At 32.1% G+C, this 11191-nt stretch overlaps 1 protein-coding gene across 2 annotated transcripts; it reads right to left on the reverse strand.

The window, feature by feature from the left end:
* Positions 1-304: 304 nt before the first annotated feature.
* LOC125825962 (ADP-ribosylation factor GTPase-activating protein AGD5-like) lies at positions 305-6312 on the reverse strand. 2 transcript variants are annotated; one of them, XM_049505252.1, is made up of 12 exons: positions 6116-6312; positions 3913-3971; positions 3679-3769; positions 3425-3479; positions 3245-3335; positions 2889-3123; positions 2554-2634; positions 2260-2458; positions 1817-1962; positions 1295-1453; positions 1154-1212; positions 305-620 (listed from the first exon to the last, which is right to left on the reverse strand). In XM_049505252.1, the coding sequence occupies exons 1-12, from the start codon at positions 6164-6166 to the stop codon at positions 461-463; spliced, it is 1386 nt and encodes a 461-aa protein (XP_049361209.1). In that variant the 5' UTR covers positions 6167-6312; the 3' UTR covers positions 305-460. The 2 variants fall into 2 exon arrangements, with proteins under 2 accessions (XP_049361209.1, XP_049361210.1); XM_049505253.1 differs by having other exon boundaries at positions 1295-1450; positions 6116-6197.
* Positions 6313-11191: the final 4879 nt, after the last annotated feature.

The raw sequence follows: 11191 nt of genomic DNA on the forward strand, positions 1-11191 counted from the left end.
ATAGTTTCTTCCTCTACAGATTTTCAAGATTCTTTAAAAATTCACATACCTTAAAAAAAAATCTAATCCAATGTTGGATTAATTCAAATTCACGTCAGGATATTTCACTTTGGGTAAATCGCCTATTCAATACGACTTTATTGAAGTGTTAAAATACAGATATCCATAAAAATCATATTAATTTGACGTAAACATCAGGTGCGAATACGTTTTTCCATATCCAATGATGTAGAGAACCACATTTTCAGTTTATATCTAATATATATATATAAAAAATTTGTATATAACATGGACCAACCAATAATTCATTGTACACAAGTATAGTTCCCCTGTTATGCTCAACACCTATAAGAAAAAAATTGGAGAAGTTTATGTAACAATGTGTATACATTTACAATATTTGCAGATTCTAAATAAATCGAAAAAAAATCGCAATTAATAATCGAGCAGTACATATAGTTTATCGTCTTGATAACATTTGGTGTGTTAACGATGAAAAATCATAATTATATCCTGATTGCATTGAAACAACAGGAACTGTTGGAAAACTTGATAAAGGCCTAATAGCTCCTGTTGATGCTGTTCCATTCATTGGCACTACTTGCATTGCAGAAAACATACTGCAAATTCGAAAAAAAAAAGTTATTGGCTTATCGTATATCTAGTCAATGTATGAACGATCTATATTCACGAGCAAGAAAAGAGATCGAACTCACACACACATGAGAATTGGGACGCGAGGATTGATCCAAGTTATTAGTCAGAGCGAGTTTATATCTCCTATGTTAAATTGTTTTATCTTCTAATTTGTTGTTACCGCTCTCCGTTTATGACTGGAAGAGCTTGTTGAATCCTGGGATATACATAATCATTTTTTTCACTGTGTCATGAGTGAAATGTCCTTTAAGGACAGTGTACTTGACGAGGGACAAGTGTAACATTTTGTAATGAGCTCTGTGTTTCTTTCTTTCTCCTATTTTCATGTTTAATACCTCCTGAAAGATCATTATCTCTCAGCTATTGATTCAACATCATTTTATGTATAGATTAGGCTTTAAACGGTGCCTAAAGGAGAGAACATACACATGGTCTCAACAAGGAGGAGAATGCGCGGTATGAACAATTTGCAAACCTTAGATAATGTTTCAAGTACCTGGGATTCATAGCATAGGCTGGTGATGTAGACGCGTGTATATATTGAGTGCCTCCCATCTGGATGAAACGTCGGGGATAAGTAAGAAACAATGCTTGATTAAGGATTATTAGAAAGACTCGTTCGATTCGATGGACTAACCTGTTTAGCCCCATGGATCTGAGTGCCAATGCTTCCCCAGTTTTGAGAAATATACTGGTTACTGTTTGATGATTGATAGGCGGTTTGTGAACCGCTGAAATGATTCATCGTAGCAGGCATGAGCTGAGGCTGATGTGGAGCTAGCGACGTTTGTTGCTGCTGATGGACAGAAGAAGGACAATCCGTGAGGGACTACAATGAGTAAAATAGATAAAGAAATGAAATTATACAGAGAAAGGAAAAAGGCGTAGAGGATAATAGCACATTTGCACGTTTTAACAGTGACTCGCACCAGATTGAATGTCTACGATGGGCAGGATCGATTCTGTCAAGTATTAGCTCAGTGCTATGCCAGTAGTCAGTGGCGGAACCAAGATTTTCAGTAAGAGGATTCAGAATATAAAGAAGCAAACACACGAACAAGCCAAAGGGGATTCCCCAGTAGTGATTGGTATAACTGATTGATTTTGCAATTATAACTAGAAATGACGAAGGAAACACCTCGTCGAAGAGATCCATTACCTCATTAATCACATTGTTCAAGGGGTTTGCTGATACCGGCCGTGTATTCCATTGAAAATCTTTGATCAGTTCCTCAATTCCAGCATCAAATTTGTTCTTGTTTTCTATAGTAGCATTCTGCTGGATTACTGCTTTTGGTTCTGCTGCTGGAAATGTCGGAGACGATGTCAGTGGTGAAAGATTCAAGCATCTTACATCAACTATTCTAGTCAAGTTATTTGATAGATGCAAGTTCTGAAGAGTAAACAGTTGAGCATAATCAGTCGCGGATCCAGAGAGTAACGGGAACCAGTAGGTAAGATATCTATAAATATTTGACTGTGGACCTAATTTGTGTTTTATATGAATTTGAGATCGCGTATAAACTTCAAATCCTGGATCTGCCTATCTGCATAATGACTTCCTCTTTACTCCACACAAATCATTTAGATAGAGGAACATACGCTGGGGGCTTGCAACGGACTGTGTTTTGGAAACTGATCCATTTTCTTTCGTGGCTTCTGTATAACTTTTAGAAACACTAGCAGCATGGTTGATGGTAACGGTTGATACAGTTGGGGAGAGACCCGGCTTTGCTTTTGCGACTTGAGAGATTGATGGTTCTACATTTTGAAGAACGTTTTCTCGGGGATCAGGAGAAACCTGTTAAACATGTCTAAACATCAGAATCCTTATCTATCTTGAAAGTATGAAGAGAAAGTAAAAAAACATTAGTTATTCAGACAGCGACGGATTACATTAGCTTTTGGCTTTGGTTCTTCCACGGAGGCTACCGGTTTTGCAGTCTGAATAACTTCTGGTTTGGGATCAGGAGCAGCCTGCTAAGAACATTGAAAACCAACATTTTATCAATTCATGCTAAGATACTCTCTCCGTTTCAACTTGTTTGTCTTACTTTCCTTTTAAGTCCGATTCATAAAGAATGCCTCTTTCCAGCTTGTTTAAGACCACAATGCTCAGAAGTCTTCTTTATTTTCTTAAATTCCGTTTCAAGTCAAAACAAGACAAACAAATTGAAACGGAAGGAAGGGAGTATATAACCATCCAAAATGATTCTAAAAGTTGTATTTACCAGCTGCTTAGGTGATTCGTAAGGTGCATTATGTAATCTGTTCCTCAAAGCAAGCGTTGTTCTATCTGCATCCGGTAATGGAGAAGATTTCCTCTCTTGAGAAAACGACATGCTCCGCTTGATAAACTCTGCATCCCTTTCAGTCTTAGGTTTACTAGCCGAATTACGTTCTCCTCTCCCACCAGGAGATGATTTCACACTCCCATTTCGTAGTATCCATTTTTTCTCCACATATCTAGCACATTCACGGTATTTAGTAAAGTTGATCATGAAATGAAACATTTCCAAGTTCAGGTGAAGAAACTAATACAATAATAGTAAGATGATTCGGGGAACGATTAACTATGATGTCATACTTTGCTCGGATAAAATTTTCAATACCAACTCTGTTGGATTTGGCAGGCAGCTCGGCTTCCCAGTAGCTATTCGATTTCTGATTTCCCATTGCTAAAAGCAAGAAGAAGTTAAGTTATTCAATGAGAAGAAACAACTGCTGAAAATATAATACGAAGAAGAGGAAAACACGGCTGGCTCACTTTGAATAAACGCAACCTGATCTGGAAGCCAAGTATCCAATGTAGCAGATCTTACCTGCATACAGATAATGCATAAGTTACATCGACAGGTTATGAGAAAATGTCTAAAATTTGAACTCAGACTTCAGTATGCAAATGAACGGACGTGGAAACAGTAAATATAATTTCTCACAAAGGTTGTGATCAGTCGCAATGACAAGACGAAAGCATAAAGCTAAAGAAAGCAAAATGAAGCAGAGCTGTGAAATCGACACCTTTGATATATGTACTCCAAGACTCCTGTGAACACCGGAACAATGCAAGCATATGAAGATTCCTAAGTTCACACTAGCCCATCTTGGACCTCTGCATAAAATAAGTACTCAATAAACGACTTTTGAGTGTGTCATTACGTTTATAGCTTTCATTTTTTCGATGAAAAGAGAAAGCACATTTGTTTCTGTTTCATTTCTAGTCCACGTTACTGATAGTAATGCTTGTAGATGTACCTGGCTTTGCAGTCAGCACATTCTCGATTCTCTGGCAATTTGAGTAGTCCCTCAAGTATCTGCAAGAAAATGAGAAATTTCTAGCTTCTTAAAGGGGAAAACAGAATACTTCTAACTGATACTTCTAACTGAATATCTGTTACATACGCGTTCTCTTTGCAATGTAACAACAACTACTACTATGCCTCCGTCCCAAACTAACTGAGCGTGGACATTGATCATGTTACGTACATGTTCTCTTTGCAATGTAACAATAACTACTACTATGCCTCCGTCCCAAACTGACTGAACGTGGACCTTGATCATGTTACGTACATGTTCTCTTTGCAATGTAACAACAACTACTACTATGCCTCCGTCCCAAACTAACTGAGTGTGGACATTGATCATGTTTCCATCTACAATACCTATCGGAAATCTACCTTCAAAGTCGTCTATTTTGAAGATAGAGAAATGCTTTAATACAACCACATTACATATCACAAGAATATGTATGAGTACTACTCCCTCCGTTACAGTTTGTTTGTCTTACTTTCTGTTTTAGTCCTTTTCAAAAAGAACGCCTCTTTCTTTTTTGGCAACTTGATCATTGATTCTGACTTTCCACATGACATGTTTAAGACCATAAGATTAAAGAACATTTTGGTACATTCTACATAGTTCAAAGGTCTTCTTTCCTTTGTTAAACTACGTGCAAAGTCTAAACCAGACAAACAAATTGAAACATAGGGAGTATTAAAAATCCTCTTGGCAACTCAATCAATATCCAGCCTCAAAATTCTGTCTCAGTGCTGTCTACAAAGAACTACCTTTTCCCAAACCAACAGCAGCCTGAAATAACACTTGATAAGCTACGTTGCTCTGACTCTATTAAAATAATGTTGCATACATGTCGAATCCTCCAAGAAATGCACTACTTTTGGAGGATCCGACACACAAGGACTAATTAGAGCTAAGCACTAAAATAAAGGACACGAGAAAAATTGAATATGATTAAAATTCCATTTACACCTAACATTGCTATTACTTATTAAACAAGTAAAAAGAAAATCCCTCAATGACCTTCTCAACACATATATACAGCTGTGTACAGCCACAATATAATTATTTGACACAACATTTTTGGTAGATACGACCAAATTCAACAAGAAATATGTATATACACGAAACACAGACTTTTCAAAAATATCTCCAGATACATATCAAATCCAAAATTCGATATAGTTTATTTATATATTTTAATTTATTGGACAGATAATGTGGTCTATCATGCTTAACCAACCTCAGACATGTCAAATTAATAAGACATGTATAAATCAATATCCATTGAAATACATATATATATATGGCAGTCTGTCAAGGAATAATAAGTCCAAATATTAAAACACCTACCTGTCAAGGAAAGTCAAATAACAACAACAACAACATATATATCAGTGTAATCTGACAAGTCAGGTCTGAGACGGTGGTGCGTATGTAACCTTATCCCTACCTACCTTGTGAAGGTAGAGAGGTTATTTCCGAATTTTTGAAACACTATTAAAAGAAAATTCCCCAAAATACCAGAAAAAACTCATATTTTTTTTCTTTTTCAAGAATGTCATATAAAAGTTGTTTAACTAAAACCCCATCAAAATTTAATCAAGAAAGCAATTTGTTATTAATCCCATAAACCCAAAAACGTCCTTTTTTAAAAAACTAAATAATCAAAGAATCACATCAAATTTACTTGAATAAGAAAAAAAACTCAGGTTTCTGAGCAAAAATAATACTCCCTCCCCCTTCGTTTCAATTTATGTGGCGAAATTTGACTTGACACAAAAACCCGAGTTTTATTGGTACATAATCCAACAATCAATTAACCCCAGAAAAAGAAAACTCCAACAATAAAATGATTAGTCATGAACATATATGATCTACAATTAAATTTATGGATTAAACAAAAGCAAACTTGAGTTTCTTTCTAACAAATTCTATAGCTAAACAATCAATTCAAATTAGTAACAAATCATCAAAAAAAAAAAATCTAAGTAATCTTACAACATATGTACAAAACAACATACTAGTGTTATCTCGAATAATGTGTACACAAACCTTATATCCTATTTTGAAAGGTAAAGAAACTATTTCTGATAAATCATCGACCTCTCTTGCAACATATGAACAAAACAAAACCAAAAAAGGCCAAATTATTCAAAGTTACCTTTGTATGTTTAGCATTAAGCTCCTTTGAAACTCTTGATTTCTCATTCATGTTGGAATTAAATCCCAAAAAACTATAAAAAAAAAAATTTCTTTCTATTTCTAATATTTGGAGAAAGTAGAGAAGAAGATGAAGAAAATTTGAAAGTGGACTACTTTTTTTTTATTTTATAAAAAATAATAATAATAATTATGAATTATAAAATCATATATTGCGGCTTTATATTGGAATCTTGCGCGTGGAAGAGGACGTCTTTGGTAGTTATTCTTAGTTGGAATTTCCATGCATAAACAAATAATTATTTTTATTTTATTATTGGAGGTGGGGTCCACATTTTATTTTATTTTACTTTTAAGACAAAAAAAGTTATTAAATAAAATAAATATTTTTCTAAATAAATCATAAACTGATAAAACACCATTGATTATTCGATTGATACAGGAACCGGAATAGATATTTTCTGATTTAATTGATTCAATTCAATTCTCATTCTCATCCTCAACGAACTCCTTTTAAGGATGAAAATATTCAAACCGTGTTTTTTTTTATTACTCACTCCGTTTTATTTTATGTGAGGTAGTTTGACTCGGCACGAAGTTTAAGAAAGGAAGAAAGACTTTTAAAACTTGTGGTTCAAAATGAATGATAGAAATTTGTGTGGCGGTAAATCATTTCATTAAGGGTAAAATAGACATTTTATAGTTAAATTGTTACTTAATATAGAAATGTGTCATTCTTTTTTGGACTGACTAAAAAGAAAAGTAAATCACATAAATTGGACAGAGGGGGTATTATTTATTGGAATAGCAATATATGTGATATATAGGTAAGTCAAAATATACTCACATTACACTTTTTCCATATATGTTATTTCCTTTTATTTTGAATAATATTAGTCATTTTGATCAATTGAATGTAAAAAGATAAAGAAGTGATTTATTGAATGTATCTAAGTAAATGGAGTACTAATTAGGTAATACCTTTAAGGGGAACATAAATAGTAGTTTAGGTAAATATTAATAATTTATCATAAGATATTTTTATACACTACAAGAAATCGGACCTTTAACCATATAATTATATATAAAAAGAGTGGTATAAATTATAATTATTTGAGGGAAGTCCGCAATTTCATTTTAAAGTTTCGACTAATTCGATTGAAAGGTGAAATTGATTTTTATTTTTCTGACTACACATCAATAGTAAAAAGAGTAATAATTAAATCAATAAAGACTTGTTACATATACACTATAATGAAGGAAGTTATGATGTATTATCTTTTTCTATCAATGAATTTAAGAACGAAAAAGGCCTAAAATATCCTTAAACTATTGGAAATGGTATAAAATTACCCTACATTCACCTATTGGCTCCCAAATACCCTGTCATCCATCTTTGAGTCCGATATTGACCACTTTTATAACGGATTATCATTTAAATATTTTTTTGAAATACGTGGCGACCAACTATTGGATATATACATTTTAATTACTTAAATTAATTTACAAACTCACTCATTATTAATTATACACAACCCAAATTAATCACACTTGAACCAAATTAATTAATTACACGCGTCCCAAATTATATTTACCCACCGATTAAAACAAATACACCCTTTATTCCCAACATTTCACTTCCTATATCAACCTTCTTTCCCAATATATTTGCCTACAATCTCAAAAAACAATACTTAAATACACATGTATCACCATAAGAAATTACCAAAACACTCATAATTTTTTATGGTGATACATGAGTGTATTTAGGTAGTGTATTTTGAGATTGTAAGCGAATATATTGGGGAAGTAAGGTTGAAAGAGGAAATGAAATGTTGGGAATAAAGGGTGTATTTGTTTTAATCAGTGGGATAAATGTATTTTGGGGTGGGTGTAGTTAATTTGGGTCGGATATAATTAACTTGAGTCAAGTGTAGTCAATTTGGATTGAGTAAAATGAATGAATTTGTAAAGTAATTTAAGTAATTAAATTGTAGTCAATAGATGGTCACTAGGTATTTAAAAAAATTATTTAAATGATAATCCTCTATAAAAGTGGTCAATATTGGACCCAAAGGTGGATGAAAGGGTATTTGGGAGTCAATAGGTGGATATCAGGGGTATTTGAGAGCCAATAGGTAGATGTTAGAGGTATTTGGGAGCCAATAGGTGGATGGAGGGTAGTTTTGTACCATTTTCAATAGTTCAAAGGTATTTTAGGCCCTCTTCAGATTTAAGAATCATTATTTGAGATGTTGAAAAAAAAATCTGAAAAATTGAACTTTACAATGGAGCTTTTCAAGAATATGAAAAGGTATCTAGTTCCTTCTTGTAGCCCTTCCTTTTTATATATACAAAAAAAAGAAGAGGTTTTTGGAAGAACCAAAAGCTTAGGTTTGGTCATTGGTTTGTAAATATTATTTAAAGGAAAAAAATATGTAACGTAATAAATATTTATATTGTATTTATGATACATATAGTTGTAATTTCAAAAAATATGAAACGTAGCTATATTTTGGGTATTGTAGTAAATGTATACATGTGTTGATACAATTCTTTCACGCGTTTTTAATTGATTTTTGCTTGATACAATTGATACTCATCGTTTGAATACAACTCTTTAACTCATACAATTCTTCTGTATGATGTAATAATTATATTTTTTCATAATTACACTTTAAATTATAGTTATTTATGAAGTTTTCTCTATTTATATTCAATATAATATGCTGATTTGAATATTATGAATTTGAGTTTAATTTTTTTTTTATATCCAATATAATTTATCAAATTTAAATCTGTTATTTTGTATGTATTAAAAGAAATAATTGCATATATGACTCACTAAGGTGGAGAAATGCTTCACACTTCACAACATGATGAAGTGGAGAAAATATTATAGGATGTGATGGGAAATATTCTCATGATCAAGAAAAAATGTATCAAACAATTTTTTTTAGTTTTTATTTATTGATTAAAGCATCTAAAAAATATTTTATGAAATTATAATACAATTGTGTTGTGACTATTATGGAAAGATATTAAAAGAAAATGGAGGGCCTTGTAATGCTTGTCCTTGACAAAGGGCAGGTTAAGCAGGATTTACAATGAAGATGAGGTGTAAATCCCCCTTAGACGAATATTTCACATATTGAAACGATAAAAAATGAAAAGTTTTATAAGAATCATTCGAATTTATATAATACAAACATTATTAGAGTACGATATGAAAAAAAACCAAAAAATTATATGTATGACAAATAATACATGTTATGAACTTAGAATAAGATACTGCCAAAGATGATTCAAGCAAAGGGATTAGTGTCAACAATACAAATGCATAATGACACAACAATATTATTTGAATTCCAAATCATGTTTCACCCATAATAATAATTAAGAATATGACAAAAGAATAAATACAAAACACACCTAATCATGATTTTTGAGATTAGAAATAGTGCCTTGACTATATATTACAAGTGACTTTTAACATGTAAATGAATGAACTTCTTCTATAGCTAATCATCTCGAGTTCTTGACTGATAAATAATAAATAAAAAAGAATTTATATATAAAGTATTTTGCATTCACGTAAAATTAAAGAAAGCCTGCATTTCAAGGGATGTGACTCATAGAATGAAAATCAATTAATATAAAATCGTTGAAGAAGGAAAAAAAGTGAAAGCTAAACAACAAAAACTTTGATAAGATTTTGATATTTCATCCCCCAATAAGTCTATTTCTTAGCCCTGTACAATAAAAATATGGGGAATTGTATCAAAGACAAAGTTTACAATTTTTTTTAAAAAAAAATTAAGCCCTAAAAATCAAACTTAGATTTGCGGAATAGACGTTAAAATTTGTTAATATGAATTCCAACACTTTCTATTTTAAGTTGGAATTGCTAAAACCTAATTTCAAGTTTGAATGATAGTTCGAATCCCCAACTTCAAATCCAAAGGGTAGTGCCCTTTAAAGTCGCTTTTAGTAGGTAACGTTTTACTTCTAAAAATTAATTTTTTGTCGAATTCAAGTTAGTTGAATCCTAAAGAGCGCAAAAAACAGACAATAATGACGGGATCTCCGTGAAGAAACATCTTGCCTTCCAAATTTCTCTAACATTTTCAAGAACCATGTTGAATTGATGATCAAATTGCCCAACAAGTAGTGTCTATTGACTATTATCCAAGCAATTGATGATTACATTTGTGTAATTCTTAACACACATCATTAGGACACAAATGGGCCATTTTTGTAATCCTCTTCCTCAATGTCAATATTTCTATTTGGGCCATAATTGTAATCCTCTTCCTCAATGTTTCTCATTGGGCCACCCACTTCCATTGGCCCAAGAAATTCAAGAAATTGGAATGGGCTCATGGTTCACTCTAAAGCCTCCTTCCGTAAAAGGACGATAAGACGTGACTACAAAGAGGAAGTTGTTCGGATGGTAGACTGTTCTAATTTTTTTTTTGATGTGATAGTGATATTGTATCGATTTAATCCAATTTAAATTTAAAAATTAATTAAACCAACTTTTTAAAAAACACTTGTTTTGAGAAGAAAGGTGTTAAATTTTCCCGTCAAACATCACCATATAAATTGAGAGAAAATAATTAAAAATCCCATATACCAAACAAAACTAGTAGGTGACATATATTAAATGCAAAAGGGACAGGACTGAATGTTAGATGATGAAACTTAATGGACCATGTTGTCTCCTTTAATAAATGAAATCCTCATCATGAATTATTTCCTCAATTGAAGTATAGTCTTGAACCCTAATTTAAGTTGATAATTTTGAAAAAAATAAATATTTATCATCTACTTTTGAACGAGTTTGTTGCTTCCAAATTTGGTTGTCAGAACTCGGTGTGATATCAATTCTATTTTCACATATTTTTTATAAATACTTAAGGTTTGAAAATAGTGGAGTGTAAATGGAGCTAAGCTGATTTTTGACACCACCCCAAGCTCTCTTATCCGTCAATCAACTAATTATAAATTTAAAATGATGAAAGATTAATACTAATGAACGATGTAAAGCTCGAGTAACTCGTAAAAAAAATAAGTT

This window comes from Solanum verrucosum, unplaced genomic scaffold, assembly GCF_900185275.1.
Source record: "Solanum verrucosum unplaced genomic scaffold, falcon-dt-bn FXZP01000161.1, whole genome shotgun sequence".
Classification (NCBI taxonomy): Eukaryota; Viridiplantae; Streptophyta; class Magnoliopsida; order Solanales; family Solanaceae; genus Solanum; species Solanum verrucosum.